Source organism: Girardinichthys multiradiatus, chromosome 4 (genome assembly GCF_021462225.1).
Source record: "Girardinichthys multiradiatus isolate DD_20200921_A chromosome 4, DD_fGirMul_XY1, whole genome shotgun sequence".
Taxonomy (NCBI): Eukaryota; Metazoa; Chordata; class Actinopteri; order Cyprinodontiformes; family Goodeidae; genus Girardinichthys; species Girardinichthys multiradiatus.
Window position 1 is genome coordinate 4621274 of NC_061797.1, and position 19417 is coordinate 4640690.

Consider the following 19417-nt stretch of genomic DNA (forward strand, 5'->3'; position numbering starts at 1 on the left):
CCACCAGTAGTGTGTCTACGTCCTGGGCGGCACTGAGGGGCGTGCCGCTGGGGTATATCTGCGCGGCGGCTTCATGAGCAACACCATGCACGTTTGCACGCTACTACTGCCTCAATGTGGCACATGAGTCCGCACTGGCCTCGGCAATCCTGCCTCTGGCCTCTTCTACTAACTGAGAGGTGGGTGAGTACTGCATTCCTTGTGATATTGCTGGCATAAGTCATCCACTTTGTTTACTGCCACTGGCAATCAGGAAGGAATGAAACAGAACGGAAGTTACGCTGTAACTATGGTTCTGTGAATTCCTGGATGACTGCCAGTCACACTAGTCACTTGGAACTTCTCCCCTGGCGAGAAGATCCCAGAGACCGAACGTAGCCTTCCACGTGCTACTTATAGACGCATGCCCAGGTGGGCTACGTGTCACGTGCATGATTTTGTTTACATTTAATCTCGACCTGCGCGGAGGGCGAGGAGACATATCCACTTTGTTTACTGCCACTGGCAGTTATCCAGGAATTCACAGAACCATAGTTACACCATAACTTCTGTTTACAAATTCTGGGAGAGAAGAAAGAGTGGAGAAAAGGCCTAGTAAAACAGGTGAGTGTAATGAGGATGAGATGAGGAACAGCTGAGACCAATAAAGGTGAGAGAGAGCTGAGGGAGAAGAGTAAATAAGCAGGAGCGGAAAGAGAGAAACACAGAAAAAACATCTAGCTGACTAACAACACAAAAATGCACACAAACACTGTAGTAAAATGGGAGGTAAAACAAAAATAAACTGAGAGAAACGCCTAACCATAATGGACACAGGGAAATTAACTTTTATGGCAAATCCCAGATCGCAAAAATAACAGCAAATTGTAGCAAGACCGATTAGAACATAATTAAAAAAAAGCAAAATGCTGAAAAACATAAACACAAATGAAAACCATAACCTCATACCGTAGGATCACGACAAAATATCCAAATATGACACATACATTTAGAAAGTTATCTGTGAAACCAGGTAGACTTACACAGTTTTTTTAAATTTATTTTTCCTCAGTGAAACACCTACTAATTATGGGGCTGAATAACGTCCAACAAGAAAAACATAATTGCTAATATTTGTGTTTGTATAAGTATGAGTTGCGCATTAATCTTAATGCTTGTAGTTTGTGCAATTCCAAACATGCCCATGTTTTCATGGATAGGTGGTAATCTGAGCTCTTTCAGTGTTCACTTTCTATTGGCTAGGTCATACACACAACAACTTGTCCTGACAGATATGTGCTCCTGTTATAAGTAAATAAACCACTTCAGAAACCCTTCTGGGACATGATGAGTAAACCTTTGACTAGAACTGCAACTGCACTACCTCTCGTTGTAACTACATTGCTTTTATTATTAAAATAATGCTCCCAATAAAATGAAATAAGAGCAAAATTAATTTTACATTTATAAGCCTTGCTCTGGTATTTTAGCTAAAATATTTTTTATAAAACAGCCTTTGTGAAACAGAAAGCTGATGTGGCTCAGGCAAAACCTGTGTTTTATTATGCTTCTGGATGTAGACATCTGTAATATTAACCGCAATATACCAGCTAAGGAGTTAAAGATACCAACTGAGGCCGGTGGAGTCTGTCGTGAAGCTCTTTTTGAATCTCCCTGAGCTCACCGTCAGTGATTTCCTCTCGTAAACAATCTTTGTCGCTACAGACATAAGCCAAACAAGTGGGTCCTAAAGGCCTGAGGCAGATGTATACATACAAAACAAATATTGATTCATTTTACAATATGTTAATAGAGTCTTAATTTAATGCTAATTTAATAAATCTGATGCATGAAAAATGTTTAGGAAACAATTCAATAACCTGGATTCAGAGCTGAATATATTTGATCGATGAGCGGACGGACGGATGGATGGAAGGATGGAAATCAGCAGCAATAGACAATAACCAGCACTCCAATATTTATTATCCAAGTCAATGTATTATAATATTTAACTTTAATTTCGATCACACAAAATAAACAGAAATGCATAACATTTAGATTCTATTTGCTCTTTTTACTCACGGTATACATTAACATGCATCAATTCAGTCCATATAGTTCTATTTCCTAATGAATGTTTTCTGAAGTAATAATGCTGTGTCATGTTTGCTGGCCCAGTACATGCTGAACTAATGCTACAATGTTTTAAATATTGTGACAAGCACTGTTTGTGGATATTTGAGCATAAGGATGCTGTTTTGTGGTTCCATCAGTTCGAGTTTTAAAGGAATTTCTTGAAATCTTTATCAAATTGTTGCAGTTGTTTTGATTGTAAATGAATCACAACCAAGCTGTTTGGCAAACTCTTAAGAAAACAGTGAGAAAGCTAAAAGCCCATCTTCTATTACCCCAAAAGGGGAAGAAAAGGAGATCCGAAAAGGCCTTCTTGGGTAAGTCATGACATGTTTTCCCTACTATATTTTTACTGCCACCAAATAGACTTCAGTAGCTAAGATAACTGTGGTATACATGCCAGAATGGAAGTATGTGATGTAAATTTCATAATCTTAACCAAACTGCAACAAAAAGGACAAAAGATACAGCAACTGACTACAAATAAACTACACACAGTGGTACATCAGTTAACTAGGAACAAGTGCTGGTGGCTAGTTATACATCCTTCAAATCGGAGCTTTAGTCTGAGAATGACACCAAACCCAACTTAACTGGGTTTCACTTCCAAGTTGGAATCCCCTACTAGTAGCAATGCAAGTGGCTAACAATGAATTTCCTTCTATTTTATTCTCTTAAAAACTCCAGCAACATGTTCGCTAAAGATGGTTGTATAGTACTGTGTGTGAAATAGAGATTTTAATATAAAGAAACAATTAGAAATAGAGATAAGCTGTTTTTAATAGCAGCTCTCTAAGTCTTGTATTCAAAGCAGCCATACTGGAATTTGGACTTTCCAACTTTCTGACTAGAATTCTAATGCCACTGGCCCGTTTCGTAAATTCTTCCTTCTTAAAATTTGAAGAAAAAAAAAGGAATGGATGATTACAAAGTGCCTTTCAACTAATCAGTCGCAAGCATGGATAAGAACATAACAGATTTTATGACAACAAACTGATTCCAAGTCCTGTTGTACTAGTGTTTTAAAATGTTGGTCCTTATAGTGGTCCTTGTAAAGGCATCTGTTTAACTGCCGTGTGTCCAACTCAACAATTGAACCCCTTCAGCATCCGACTACAGAGATTTTCACCTGGCACATCTCATAATAGATTTTAGCAAAACACCAAAAGGATTATTTTAACATATGAAGCATCATGTCTATGTGCAATAAAAGAGAGCCAGAACAATCATTAATTAAATTAAAACAGTTCTACAGACTTCCATGAGGCCATTTTTAATCTTTAGTCTCTCTGGAGTTTGCTAAGACGATGCAAGGCATCTTCAACAATGTCCAGCTCATGCCGAATGTCTTTCACCATGTTGTTGATGTTGGAGGTGTCCCTCAGAACGTCCACACTCTGAGTATAGGGGTTGTAGTTCACTGTGAATGGACGCTTAAGGGTCTTGGCAAACTCTCTGCAGGCAAAGTACAGTTATTTACGTTGTTAGCCAGGTTAAGATTCAATCCAATAAAAAGGAAGAAAATATTTTTTTGTTATATCATCCAAAACAGAAAAAGATTTCAAGATCCACATCTAGTCTTGAATTGTATTATTTATTTAATATCTAATCAATTTAAGTTGATTTTTAACTTTTTGTATGTTAGTCAGAATGGGGCTGAGAACAAAGCGCATTTTCATCATTCTTACATTGCTCCAGTCTCAGAGAACTCATAGCAGTTCATGAAAATGTTATTTCACATACCTTTAAACATCGACCATTATTTGGATTACACATTTCTTATAATGGAAGTCTGTTTGGTTTTTACACCTAAGACCAAGTTGGTCCACGGTGTTTAACAATGACCTCCCCCTGGTCATGGCTATAGCAAGCCAGAAATGACTTTACAGAGAGACCTGATAAGATGTTAGCCAAAGAATTCATCATACATGTTTTCATCGCAAAGTTTTTATGTGTTTCTCTTCACCAACAAACAACCCTGTGCATTGCTGGTAGCCCAAAGAAACCAGTCTCCCCCAGTTGAGCTCTACAGATCATTTATTTAAGTTACTTAAGCAACACACCTTTCAGGCTATTAAAAAAATGATGAAGCAACATGAAAGCCTTGCCATAAAATATTTATCAATAATGCAAAGTTATAATCCACAGACCATAATTTACAAACATCAATATTTACCACAGACAAGCCTCATTTCAATAATGTTGTAATGTTATCCAGGTTCAGTGGATACCTGTATGTTTTCTCTGGTGGTTTTAAGTACAGCTAAACGAGCGCCACCTGGTGGTCTTGACAAGGGTGTGCTTGTTGAAACAGTGTCAAAACACAACCTTGACATACAACACAGTTTTCACAGCCAGCTTGCAAACTTGTCTCATCATCATTGTATGATAAGGTAGCTTACAACAGGGTACAACACAGTCCAACAAACAGGAGACTATAGCAGAGATTAACAACTTTAAGATGGCTGTTATTTCGTCTTTGTCCAATGTGTCTGAGTTCCAAGTAAAACACAAAAGTGTGATTTTATCCAGAGATTAAGCCAACATTAAAGCTCACATTCATGTTCTAATTAGATTCATAGGTGAGAAAAGTCTCCATTGGAGCTTACAGGTAGTAAGAATCTAAAGCAGTTTAATGACATTGGGAAAAGACTCTCCTGAACCGATTTAAAACACTTCCATTAAATGAATAGTTATGACCCGTGTCAATTGAAATTCTTGGATGATGGATGAAAACTGAATCCTTGGCTTCTGTGACAGTTATATTAAAACTCTTAATCTGATTCGGCAGAAAATCAGGTTGACCAAATATTGCTAATGTAGGCAGTACCAAGGGCCTTTGTCATTTCAGAAATATATTTTAGTACAAATATTTCTGAAATGTTGATGCTGTTTAGTCTCATCTATTACTCTGTGCCTGCTAGAAGGGTTAGTTTAACCAGAGAAAAAGAATATTGGTTTATAATTTAAAGATTATATTTATCAGCTCAGTATTTCAGGTGAAATGTTTACTGAGGGTTAGCGTAATAATTTGGTAATTTTTATTCATGCTTTTACAGTGGCTGACTGCATAAATGTTTCCGAGTCTGAATATTATAAGAGATTTAACCCTCCTGGCACCCAGTTAGAGTCTTTTGGCACTCTTTTGTCATTAATTGTGAAAATGTTTGGCTGGGTTAATGATAATAGCATGAGATTTTCTAAAAGTTAATTTAGATAAAGGTTAGAAACTGCCAAATCACTTGTAATCAAAACATCACAGTTTAATGGTTAAATGTACACTAATTACATCGATGCCAAATGAGCTCAAATCGACCCCCATCGACAAATACAACTTTTGGGATATACTTACGTCACCCCATAGGGTAACTATCTTTTCAATCCAAGCCTTTCGAAATGAAGTAACTTTTTTTAAAACTAGCCAGCAGCAGAGCTACTGTGGGGGTCTAAATTTACCCCAATTGTCGTACTATTTTGCAGTTTTGAAACAAAACATATTATGGCAACACAAAATAATCTGGATAGATCCCAACGTAAACACGGCAAACATTCCACTCCACTCTTCATCTATCATTAATATATTCTGTTATAGAGTAGAAAACAGGGTGTTATTATTGCAAAAATAAATCAAATATTACAAAATAGAATTCATGTTTGATTGTTTTATTAGAGATGATTAAAAGAGTTAAGATTTTAAAGTGAAAAAAAATTTGATTTCATTTGATTTTTGTTCAACTTTTTCTGCAGGAACCCATTTGAGTCTCAAGGAGCAAGTTTTTCTGAGGGACCCTGGGGTGAAGGAGAAAAGGAATGACGTTGTATACAACTAATGTGATAGGATGGAAAAAACAGTGAACAAACCTTTAGCTTCTGAAATGAGAACTATTTTCAGACAGCTGTAACTGACTTAACTAAACATTTCTCATGGAGATAAATGCTGTAGTTAAAACAACGTGAATGTATACAATTAGAGTGTTTGTTGTTTTTAGCTGATCAATTAATGCTAAACTTTAAATACCATCATGCATAACTGCAGACAGAAAGAGTTTTTAATAATAGGGTAGATTTTTCCTTTTGTTAAGAGAGCTTAACATATCCAAGATGGCGCCGCAGATGGTCGCCTCGGCGTGTTGGTGCGCATTGTTTTGTTTTGTTTTTTGCTTTAAAACGGTCTTCTGTGATGGTACCCGGAGCTCTCTCACCAGAGAAGAACTCATGAACATCAGGGCTACTACACCAGAGGAGTTATTTCCAACTTTTCTGCCTACTGCTCTGGAATTTTTGGACATTCTGGTCAAAGGTGCGCTCACCTTTGTTCACGCGGTGAAACGCCGGAAGAGAGGGAAACGGGCTGGGGTGCTGGTACGTCTTCGCCAGCGTGGACTACGAACACCGTTACCTGGAATATTTCTCTCTAACGTGCGCTCACTTCCCAACAAAATGGAGGAATTACAACTGCTGTTGGGGAAAAACAGGGACTTTTATTCATCGGCAGTTTTGTGCTTCACGGAGACGTGGCTGTGTGGATTAATACCGGACTCTGCGCTGCAGCTGGCAGGATTCCAGCTCTACAGAGCGGACAGAGACACGGAACTCTCCGGCAAAGCAAAAGGTGGAGGAATCTGTTTTTACCTCAACAGTGGTTGGTACAACGATGTGACAGTGATTCAGCAGCACTGTTCTCCAGACCTGGAATCCTTCATCATAAACTGTAAGCCTTTCTATTCCCCCCCGTGAGTTCGCTTCGTTCATCCTGGTCGGTGTTTACATCCCCCCGCAAGCTAACGTGCAGGTCGCACAGCGCATGCTCGCCGACCAGATACTGAGTGTGGAGCGGACCAACCTGGACTCCTTAGTAATCGTAGCTGGCGACTTTAACAAAGGTAATCTGACCCACGAACTCCCCAAATATAGACAGTTTATAAAATGTCCGACCAGAGAGGACAACATTCTGGATCACTGTTACACCACCATCAGAGACGCTTATCACGCCGTCCCACGTGCTGCACTGGGCCAATCCGACCACATCATGGTCCACCTGATTCCTGCATACAGGCAGAAACTAAAGCTCTGCAAACCTGTTGTGAGGACGACAAGGAAGTGGAGCAGAGAGGCTGTGGAGAATCTCCAGGCGTGTTTAGACTGTACAGACTGGGATGTGTTCAGGACTACTACCAACAGTCTGGACGAGTACACAGAGGCTGTGACTTCCTACATCAGCTTCTGTGAGGACAGCTGTGTACCATCATGCACCAGGGTGAGTTACAACAACGACAAACCCTGGTTCACAGCTAAACTCAGAAGGTTAAGACTGGATAAGGAAGAGGCCTTCAGGAGTGGGGACAAAGACATATACAGAGAGGCAAAGTACAAGTTTGGCCAGGCAGTGAAAGAGGATAAACAACTGTACTCTGAGAAGCTCCAAAACCAGTTCTCAGCCAACGACTCTGCGTCTGTCTGGAAAGGGCTCAAGCAAATCACCAACTACAAGCCGAAAGCCCCCCACTCCATCAACGACCGACGCCTCGCCAACGACCTGAACGAGTTCTACTGCCGCTTTGAAAGACAAAGGGACAGTCCTGCAACCATCCCCCACGACGCCCCCCAACAGCTGCAGCCACAATCCACCACCCCCACCTCCCCAACCTCAAGAGGGGCCTTGGCACCTCCAACCCCCACCCTGAAGTTCCCCCCCACCAGCCCCCTACTCACGCCGAGGACGGCTCTTTCCATCCAGGAGAGGGACGTCAACAAACTCTTCAGGAGACAGAACCCCTGGAAAGCTGCTGGTCTGGATTCTGTCTCACCAGCCAGCCTGAAGCAATGCGCTGATCAACTGTCTCCAGTCTTCACAGACATTTTTAACACCTCACTAGAGACATGTCATGTGCCAGCCTGCTTCAAGTCCTCCACCATCGTCCATGTCCCCAAGAAGCCAAGGACCACAGGGCTTAATGACTTCAGACCCGTCGCCCTGACCTCTGTGGTGATGAAGTCCTTTGAGCGCCTTGTGCTCTCACACCTAAAAGACATCACCGACCCCCTCCTTGACCCCCTGCAGTTTGTCTACAGAGCCAACAGGTCTGTAGATGATGCAGTCAACCTAGCCCTTCACTTCATCCTCCGGCACCTGGACTCCACAGGAACCTACGCCAGGATCCTGTTTGTGGATTTCAGCTCTGCCTTCAACACCATCGTCCTAGTTCTGCTACAGGAGAAGCTCTCCCAGATGAGTGTGCCCGACTCCACCTGCAGGTGGATCACTGACTTCCTGTCTGACAGGAAGCAGCGCGTGAGGCTGGGGAAGCACGTCTCTGACTCCCTGACCATCAGCACCGGTTCCCCCCAAGGCTGTGTTCTCTCTCCTCTGCTCTTCTCCCTGTACACCAACAGCTGCACCTCCAGTCACCAGTCTGTCAAGCTTCTGAAGTTTGCGGACGACACCACCCTGATTGGACTCATCTCTGATGGTGACGAGTCCGCGTACAGATGGGAGGTGGCCCATCTGTTGGACTGGTGCAGCCAGAACAACCTTGAGCTCAACGCTCTAAAGACAGTGGAGATGGTTGTGGACTTCAGGCAGAACCCAGCCCCACCTGCCCCCATCACCCTCTGTGACTCCACAATTGACACTGTGGAATCTTTCCGCTTCCTGGGAACCATCATCTCCCAGGACCTCAAGTGGGAGCCAAACATCAGCTCCCTCATCAAGAAAGCCCAGCAGAGGATGTTCTTCCTGCGGCAGCTGAAGAAATTCAACCTGCCAAAGACTATGATGGTGCACTTCTACACAGCCATCATTGAGTCCATCCTCACCTCCTCCATCACCATCTGGTACGCCGCTGCTACAGCCAAGGATAAGGGCAGGCTGCAGCGTGTCATTCGGTCTGCTGAGAAGGTGATTGGCTGCAGTCTACTGTCGCTCCAGGAACTGTACACCTCCAGGACCCTGAAGCGGGCAGGGAAGATTCTGGCTGATCCCTCCCACCCCGGTCACAGACTCTTTGAAACTCTCCCCTCTGGCAGGAGGCTGCGGTCCATCCGGACCAAAACCTCACGCCACAAGAACAGTTTTTTCCCATCTGCCACCAGCCTTGTTAACAAAGCCCGGAAACCACCCTGACACTCTCCCTTTCCCCCACACCCCCCCTGTTTTGCTGACAGGACACCTGTAACCTGTAACTCTATGCGTTACATTAATGCTCAGCTTGGACTCCTGCTTTACTTGCACAATGATCACCTGCACTGTTGTATTGCTCTTGCATCTTATACTGCTCTACATTTACTTTCACTCACTTAAAACTGTGCACATATATTTATATTATATTGTAGATATGTTTATACTGTTTAATTTGTACTGTATTGCACTGACTACGCCAAAACAAATTCCTTGTATGTCCAAAAACGTACTTGGCAATAAAACTTTTCTGATTCTGATTCTGAGCTATGAATGGCTGTTACGATGATTGAGGCCTACACCATGATTAGCTACAGATAAATGTAAAACACTTGGTGTTACACTTTACTTTTAATGACACTAATTAACTGCTGTAAAATTCTATTCTTTATTACAGCTTATTAATTTACATTGTGAGGGTATTACTTAACAATTTCTCAAAACGACATAGAACTTGGCATGTCAGTTTTTGCATCTGAATCTACAGTGCCTTGCAAAAGTACACATAACCCTTAATTTGTTTCACATTTCTTTATCTTACAGCCATGGGAATTTAAGGTGAAATTTATGGGAAAAGCTACAGTGATATTAAATAATGAAAGCAGGGCATTTAAGTAGAAGCATGCAACGGTGATTTCCTTGTCTCAAACTATTTATTGAAACAAAGGCCAACAACAATGGTGGGTATACCACAACAAAAAAATCTCGATGTCTCAAGAAAGCGTCATGTACCCCTGAGCATCAATTGCACCTTGACAACATCTCATGCTGTTCACAAGTTGGATATTGTCTGCTGAGGCATGGCATCCACCTCTTCTCAAAGGGTGATCCTCAAGTCACTGAGGTTCTGGGGTACAGAGTTACGAGCCTCTAGATGGCAACTCGGCTGATCCCATAGATTTGCTATAGGCTTCAGGTCTGGAGAGAGAGCACAGCATGCCATTTGAGGTAACCCAGTGTACAGCAGCCGTCCCCTAAGGATGCAAACTCGATGAGCTGGAACACTGCCGGCCATGAAGAGGAAATTGGGCCTGTGTTGTTCATGCAGGGGCACAATGACTGGATTAACGATGTTAATCAGGTAGTGTGGGATATTCACTGTACCATTGACAGTGTATGGCAGTTCTGTATTGACTAGACACACCTGCCCACACTGTAACACCACCACCAAAGGCTCGTCAGGTGACAACAGTGGCTGATGCACAGCACTCTCCTTGACGTCTCCAATATCGTTGGCAGCCATCATTTCTCCTCAATGTAAATCAGCTTTCATCAGAGAACAGCTCTGAGGCCCAACTGGTCCCTCGTTCAGCATAAATGCCCCCTGGCCCACGCCAGATGATGATACCTGGGCCTGGTGTTGTGGTCAGGTACCCTCGCAGGTCATCTAGCATGCAGACTACGCTGATGTAAACTGTTTCTAATGGTGTGATGTGACACTTGAGTGCCTCTCACCTCCCTAAATGTGCCGGCATTCATCATCCGGTTCTACAGGGCACTGTTCACAATGAAGTAGTCATCAGTGTGGGATGTGGCCTAAGGATATCCACTTCTATGACTTTTTGTCACTCTTCCAGTCTCTCTCTATATCTCTTTTGTGACCTGCTAATGACACTCTGGGACACACTAAGATCATTGGGAACTCTGCCTGAGAACATCCTGTTTGAAGCCTCGCAATGGTAAGGTACCTTTGATCAAGGTGTCATCTTGGTCTCAGGATGTCAAAAGTGGAATAGCTTGATAAAGAAGACTGATGAAATACCAAATCTGATTGAACTACATCCATTAACATTTACTTTTCCTTCCTATAGAAAGGACTCCTGGATCAGTGCTTCTGTATTCTTTGTGTGTCTTTACTCTGTTCTCTCAAACCCCCAGTCGGTCGTGGCAGATGGCCGCTCACACTGAGCCTGGTTCTGCTGGAGGTTTCTTCCTGTTAAAAGGGAGTTTTTCCTCTCCACTGTCGCTACATGCATGCTCAGTATGAGGGATTGCTGCAAAGTCAATGGCAGTGACTGTCCACTGTCTCTACATGCTCATCCGGGAGGACGGAATGCTGCAAGTCTCTGACTCGATGCAATCTGCTGGGTTTCCTTAGATAGAAAAACTTTTTATCCAATTTGAATAAATAACTGAATCTGACTGCACTGTTCAATGGTTAAGATTAACTGGAATGTATGTACCTGACTTTTGTGAAGTGCTTTGTGACAACATGTGAATTGGCGCTATATAAATAAACTGAATTGAAATTGAATTGAATTGAATTAATCAGAGGTGCGGCCAAAAGGCCCATGGTAATTCTGGAGGAGCTGCAGAGACCCACAGCTCAGGTGGAAGAATCTGGGAACAGGTCAACTGTTTGGCTTTTATGGAAGAATGGCAAGAAGAAAACCATTTTTGAAAGAAATCAATAGGACATCTTGTTTGCAGTTGCCATAAGCTATGTGGCAGACAAAGCAAATAAGTGTGAAAGAAGGTGCTCTTGGTCAGATTACACCAACTTTTTGGCCTTGATGTTAAATACTAGTGTGGAGGAAAACTAACACTGAGCAATTGGAATGAGCTTTAAATATTTTGAAGGAAAAATGGGCCTAAATTGGTAGAGACAAACAACAAAAGCTGTTGTAATTGCAGCTGAATATAAAACACAAGGCACCCTTTTCAGATGTTTATTTGTAAAACAAAAAGAAATATGTTGTTTTTCTTTCACTTTACAGTTATGTGAGTATTCCTTCACTTGCCTCATTTTGTTTTTGGCTTCTTCAAAACTTTCTGCAACAAAGTAAACATCTTGGAAAGTGGTTATCATGCACTCCTGGTTGCAGGTTACCTCTGGATCAAACGGGAGGATGTTGGCCTTGCCAGACAGAGCATGCTGACAGAAGAGAAATTCATTTTCAGGTTAGAAATTTTAAAGTAGGTTAGAAAAACACATAGGGCCTGGTTTTTAAACATTCCAAATAAGGAGCTCTAAATTGCTTGTGCACAATCTACAAAGATTGCATGTGCAATGGATAACAGATGCAAAAGTGGTGCAAACCGCCCTATTTAAATGAGGCAATTGCTTGTGCTACTGCCTGTAACCATGGAGCGTTTCGGAGAGCAGAGTGGAAGAAGTTTGAAGTCATGGAGTTGAGGGTTATAATAATAAAGGTATAATAATAATAACAATAACAATAAAATGCATTTATTTAGGTATCTCAAAGTGCTACAGAAAACATTTATAACATACTAAAAGCTACAATATAAAATAATTATAATTAAAATATTAATTATAAAACCTGGAAAAGCTGACAGCCACTGTCAAACTTCTATCGCAAACAGCTCTAAACAGCTGTATTTACTTCCGCCAACTCATTCACAACCCCCCCGACTCCCTGGCACTTGATCCAACATCTCCGTCTGCAAACCGCCCACCTACCCACTCCCCACTCTGTGAGAGCTTTCAGCTTTTTTTCTGTGACAAGTAACATGAATTGATGGATATGACTCGCTTGACCCAAACATTGCAAACCAAGGTAGGTGCCTAATAATTTACTACAATACGAATGTGCTTTGTTCAGAGCCCTAACGGAACATTGAGGGAGCAAAGAAAATTAATCAATCAGGAGAGTTTTTTTTAATCATTTGTTTTTTCTTCATGTTCCTTTGGCTCTGTGATGGTTTCCCGGTCTCTGGTGGCTGTTAATCTACAGTTTTGTGTGCCAGTTTGCACCTGCATTTCAAATGTGCTACATATAGACGCAAAAACAGCACCTGCAATCCGTTTGAGGTTTGATAAATCGCATTGTGGGTAGAAATGAATCACATTTGCATATCCTCCTCCCATAAATGTGCGCGTTTGGGTCATTATCCTGTGTTTTGCGTATTTATGAACCAAACACGCTAAATTTTAAGCTTTGCGCCCACTGTTCACCTGATTTTACACACGTGATTATACCTGGTTTCTAGATCAGCTTTGCGCAGGAAACCTAGTTTGCACGTGATCTTGAATGTAGAAACGTTTTGAAGATCAGGGACATAGAGTAAAGTTCAGGTGTAAATGTTTTGACAACATGTGCAGTGGGTGATTTTGTTACTCGTAAGAAAAATGTCACCTTGAGTTCACTAATGGAGGAAAGAAGTCCAGCTCCATAGGCTCTCAGTCCTCCATCCTGTTTACACAGGCCAAACTCCACTGTGAAGAAATAACACTACAACACCAAGGTTAAAAACATGGCGTCATTCATACTTCCACGGAGAAATTTACAAACCCTTGTCATAGGCATACATTTTATGATTATTCAGGGTATTTTATAATTTATTAAAATCTGCCTTTTTCCAGGAGGGACAGATCCTACAGTCTAAATGAATTTTAACAGGCTGGGGTTCATGTTTAAATTTTCTATTGTGTACATTATGACAAAATAGCAAATGCATGCCCAAATACATGTTTGGAGCTAAATTGGGGCCAGAAAGTTTGTTCCAATAATATTTTTTGAAATTGAACCAAAAAATTAAACCCTAACCCTAACCCAAAAATTAAACTGAAAAAAGTTAAACTGAAAAAAATAACTGAAACTGAAAAAGAAAAAGAAAAAACTAAAATATATATATATATAAAATGTAACAAAAAAGTTCAAAACTATTTTTCAGATTCAGTGATGAAAGCTGTTTATATCCCACATAAGATCAAATGTCACTCAACGCAAATGAAAAATTATTATATTGACAAATTTGTAAAGCACTATCAGTCAGTGTTGTACATTTCCCCTGATGTGACAGTGGAGCAGGGGAACCGCCAGACTCCAGGGGGAGTATCTGACCACACAGCTCTATTTAACATATCTTCCTCTGGTTCTCCTGCCGGCACCAGTGACCAGGTAATTAAGGTTATTAACCCGTCCTTGGTGTTTATGTTTATACTGTAATATATTTTCATGCCACCTACGTTAACCAGGAGACATTCAAGTGATTAACTCTGCTGTGCTCCGTAAAACATTTCTGCCCTGTCAAATGCTGCAAAATTTTAAGGTTTGTAATAAAGGATGTTTTGTAAAAGTATTTGGGTAATTGTCCTGAGTACTTCTACATTCAGAACCCTTAGCAACACTTGAACAATGTAAGTGGGTCAATGTATGTATATATGAATCTGACTGCACTGTTCAATGGTTAGGATTAATTGGAATGTATGTACCTGACTTTGTGAAGTGCCTTGAGACGACATGTGTTGTGAATTGGAACTATATAAATAAACTGAATTGAATATACAGGAATCTGTATGTGTATTTGTGGTTTCCTTTAGAACCACAATAATTTGAAAGGTGTTCACTTACTTTTTGTTATTAAAAAGGTTGTGTGTTATACAATCATCCCACCAAGAAAAAATGAAGATTTAAATAAATTATTAAACACCCAAACTAACATCTTCTTGTCTGTAATAAGTAAAATTTTTAGACTGGAAATATATATCATTGATTAATACAAAACATGGGTGCTCAACACAACTGAGTATCATATATAATTGTACATTCAGTGAACATATATTGGGCTTTTCCGGTCATATGGACCAGTCAAAGCACATACAGTTCACACATTCATACAACGATACAGAGATTGAAAGTGACGTGTTGGGAGGGAGGCTGGAATTTAACCAACAACTTTCTGGTTGCATGACAGGTACTCTTCCCACATATCCACAGTCACCTGTAATATTGTACTAAAATGTGTAGCATGTCCTTCCCATCCTTAAAGTCATTGCAGAGCGCCTGGAAACAGCCATAGTGTATATTTCTCACCGTTGCAAGTTTCTGCACATCTTCATCTGAGGCTCCAAGCGATGCTAAACCAAGCTCATGAGAGAACTGGGCGAAGCTGGGTTCTGCCAGCAGAGGAACATGGCCCAACACCTCATGGCATGTGTCCCTGTATGACACGCAAACAATCACGTAACAAACATTAAAGAATTTAGAACCCTAATAGATGAGATGGGAATTAAAAATTCGTTGTGCGTCTACTCACGGTTCAGGTGTGTACAAAGGCTCTGATCCATGACGGACATACTGAGTGCAGTGGAACACCCTGAAAGCAAGCCCTGCTAGGAAGTCTCTTGGAGAGAGGTACCCTGCTACTGGCCGAATGCTGAAACCTGAGCGCTCTGTTTACATTATACACAGACAGAAACAGACAGAAACAGACATACTAAAAACAATATCATAGAGCAGAGAAAGAAATAGCCTGAAATTGTACAAGCACAACTATAAATTATACTGTTAATATCAGAGGTGCAATTGGAGGGAAAAGACAGCATGCAAAGAACAAATTGAAAATGTGGCAAAAAATACAGACAATGAAATCACCAACAGGATTATTTAAAATTTCTTCATTAACTCCTGCGATGGGAAGATTTGAAGCTTGCTATTTCACTGGGTTGAACTTTGCTTTCCATAATCTTATGACTGTGAACTTATAGGTTATGTTTTGTATTTATTTTATATGAGACTTATGAGACTCCAGTTGAGGCTGGTTTCTCTGCTCTGCCAGGCAGCTGTAGAGGAGAAAGATAAGAAAAGTCTGTTCTCACAGTCTTACTAGTTCTTACTGTCAGTCTCATTAATATTTTCACACCCTTCCTGTCCTTGAGTATAAAATATATGTACCTACTCTATGAGTCAGAGCAACTCTCTGAAGGAGCAATCTGGAGGCTACCATGCTCTCTCATGTACAAGATATTTGATATTTTACAAGATATTTGAATAAACCTCATTATGTGATTCTTATTATAACCACGCTTGGATAATCTTATTTTTTTCACAACACTCCCAAAAACTTTGAATCCAATGAATGAACACCTTGTAATCCTGGAATCTATGACTGCTGACATTTTAAATCACACAACATAACACAGATCTCCATTCTAAAGAAGATCCTCCAATTTTTGGTATCATTACCATATTGCATGCATCTTTCAGCCCTAGGAAATGATCCATAAAAACGGGATTTGTCCCATGGTTTTGTGAATGGAACTTTAGACTATTTTTCACTGTTTTCCCATAATAAACATTTATTCAATTCAAAGATACTTTATTGATCCCCGAGGGGAAATTAGAATTCCAGTAAAACCCATCCAAACAGACATCATGACACAAGACAAGGATCATGGACCAATGTCCTCCTTCACTGTTCTAAGCCCTACAGTGCCTTGCAAAAGTACTCAGCCCCCTTGAACTTTTCAACCTCTTGCCACATTTCAGGCTTCAAACATAAAGATATAAAATTCTATATTTTTGTGAAAAATCAACAATTGGGACACAATCGTGAAGTGGAATGAAATTTATTGGATGTGTCAAACTTTTTTAACAAATAAAAAACTGAAAAGTGGGGTGTGCAATATTATTCGGCCCCCTTGCGTTAATACTTTGTAGCTCCACCCTTTGCTGCAATTACAGCTGCAAGTCCCTTGGGGTTTGTCTCTATCAGTTTTGCACATCGAGAGACTGAAATTCTTGCCCATTCTTCCTTGCAAAACAGCTGGAGTTCAGTGAGGTTGGATGGAGAGCGTTTGTGAACAGCAGTCTCCAGCTGTTTCCACAGATTCTCGATTGGATTCAGGTCTGGACTTTGACTTGGCCATTCCAACACCTGGATACGTTTATTTGTGAACCATTCCATTGTAGATTTGGCTTTATGTTTTAGATCATTGTCTTGTTGGAAGATAAATCTCCCTCCCAGTCTCAGATCTCTTGCAGACTCCAACAGATTTTCTTCCAGAATGGTCCTGTATTTGGCCCCATCCATCTTCCGATCAATTTTGACCATCTTCCCTGTCCCTGCTGACGAAAAGCAGGCTCAAACCATGATGCTGCCACCACCATGTTTGACAGTGGGGATGGTGTGTTCAGGGTGATGAGCTGTGTTGCTTTTACGCCAAACATATCGTTTTGCATTGTGGCCAAACAGTTTGATTTTGGTTTCATCTGACCAGAGCACCTTCTTCCACATGTTTGGTGTGTCTCCCAGGTGGCTTGTGGCAAAGTTTAAACAAGACTTTTTATGGATATCTTTGAGAAATGGCTTTCTTCTTGCCACTCTTCCATAAAGGCCAGATTTGTGCAGGGGACGGCTGATTGTTGTCCTATGGACAGACTCTCCCACCTCAGCTGTAGATCTCTGCAGTTCATCCAGAGTGATCATGGGCCTCTTGGCTGCATCTCTGATCAGTCTTCTCCTTGTTCGAGATGAAAGTTTAGAGGGACGGCCGGGTCTTGGTAGATTTGCAGTGGTCTGATACTTCCATTTCAATATGATTGCTTGCACAGTGCTCCTTGGGATGTTTAAAGCTTGGGAAATCTTTTTGTATCCAAATCCGGCTTTAAACTTCTCCACAACAGTATCTCAGACCTGCCTGGTGTGTTCCTTGGTCTTCATGATGCTCTCTGTGCTTTGAACAGAACCCTGAGACTATCACAGAGCAGGTGCATTTATACGGAGACTTGATTACTTACACACAGGTGGATTCTATTTATCATCATCAGTCATTTGGGACAACATTGGATCATTCAGAGATCCTCACTGAACTTCTGGAGTGAGTTTGCTGCACTGAAAGTAAAGAGGCCAAATAATATTGCACGCCCCACTTTTCAGTTTTTTATTTGTTAAAAAAGTTTGACACATCCAATAAATTTCATTCCACTTCACGATTGTGTCCCACTTGTTGTTGATTCTTCACAAAAAATTAGAATTTTATATCTTTATGTTTGAAGCCTGAAATGTGGCCAAAGGTTGAAAAGTTCAAGGGGGCTAATTACTTTCGCAAGGCACTGTATATCCTAAACCAGGACCAGACCTTGCTCAGCACCAGTACCAGTTCCATTGCTGAACACACTATGTTATTTTAGCTCCAACTTCTTGGGCCACAGCTAAGACCTGCCTTGGTGAAGGGCTGAGGGTGAGAAAATATACCCTTAACAGAGACTAAAATGTGGTCAACATGTTCACACACAATCATAAAAAGTTGGATCAGTGTTTTTTTCTGATGCTTAAGCCTATTGCCTTTTACCTTCTTTCTGTCACTAATGACAGTTCGTCCTGTTGTCAATTCGTACCCGTATTTTAAAGCTGCATGTTGCCATTTTATTTCCATATAGTATTTTTGTGAATATTGGACATAACTGGTGAGAAAAAAATTCAAATCTAATCCATGATTCAATTCAATAGTATATTTAATGCTTTTGTATTGCACCAACATTGTACCATTGCAAGGTATGCAAATGGAAGGGGCAAAATGACCAGTGCCCATTTTGGTTAGTACACTGCACAGAACTCTAATTATAATTTCAACTGCATTTATAAACACCATTTATGGCTCATCTTATAAGCACTGAAAGATCTTTTTAATGTCAAGAGCCATTGCTTGTTAACTATGCTCAAAAGGCACATGTAACTCTCATTTGTATTGTTGTTTATCACTAATTACTCAGACTGTTGTTTTAACAACTGTTTATCAATTTAACTGGTGACAATAAGACTTCATTTTTGCATTGATAGCAAATCAAAGTTGGGATCTACAGAGGGAGGATCAAACATTATCTGGAAGAGATACTTTCGGTGAGGTAATGACATGGGTTCAACATGGCTCTTTAATATTGGAAAACCAAAACTCTTTGCAGTTTTTAGAGGTGGTTAGGACTCAGCTCCAGTATTTTTGTGGCACTGTAAACACTTTGGTAGGAGAAATCATTTTATTCTGTTTGTGCCTTGTTTTTGCAGCCCTGTCACAGGTTTAAAACTCACCCATGAGGAAGCGTGACACATCCTCCAACTGAGGAATGTTGTTTTCACTGTATTTACAGTATTTGGTGAGCAAAGGAAGGTTCTTCAGATACTCCTTGCACGCATGGCTGGGATACAGCTTATTAAGCTCCCTAAACACCACACCCCAGGTACGCACCTCCTCTGCAGTGTAGTCTATACGAGGAATTGGATCACCGCTGTGATATATATTCAACAGTATAAAGACAATACATGAAAGATTAAAAAACACACAGGAATACTGAAGTATAAATTATCAACATATTGAAAATTTTGCAATATGTGTATCATTTGTTTTCATTCACTGCACAATTTAATGATCCAGGAGGGCTCAATTTT

General features: G+C 40.7%; 1 protein-coding gene across 2 annotated transcripts in view; it reads right to left on the minus strand.

Annotated features, from left to right (window-relative positions):
• Positions 1–1942: 1942 nt before the first annotated feature.
• LOC124867496 (tryptophan 5-hydroxylase 1-like) overlaps positions 1943–19417 on the minus strand; it is a 36098-nt gene continuing 18623 nt past the window's right edge. Inside the window, exons 6-11 of one of the 2 annotated variants that reach the window (XM_047363969.1) lie at positions 19061–19257; positions 15290–15425; positions 15067–15193; positions 13387–13482; positions 12031–12164; positions 1943–3567 (exon numbers count right to left, since the gene is read on the minus strand). In XM_047363969.1, the coding sequence (XP_047219925.1) occupies positions 3393–3567; positions 12031–12164; positions 13387–13482; positions 15067–15193; positions 15290–15425; positions 19061–19257 (865 nt within the window). In that variant the 3' untranslated portion in view covers positions 1943–3392. The remainder of the gene's footprint in view (positions 3568–12030; positions 12165–13386; positions 13483–15066; positions 15194–15289; positions 15426–19060; positions 19258–19417) is intronic. The other variant, XM_047363970.1, reaches the window with a different exon arrangement.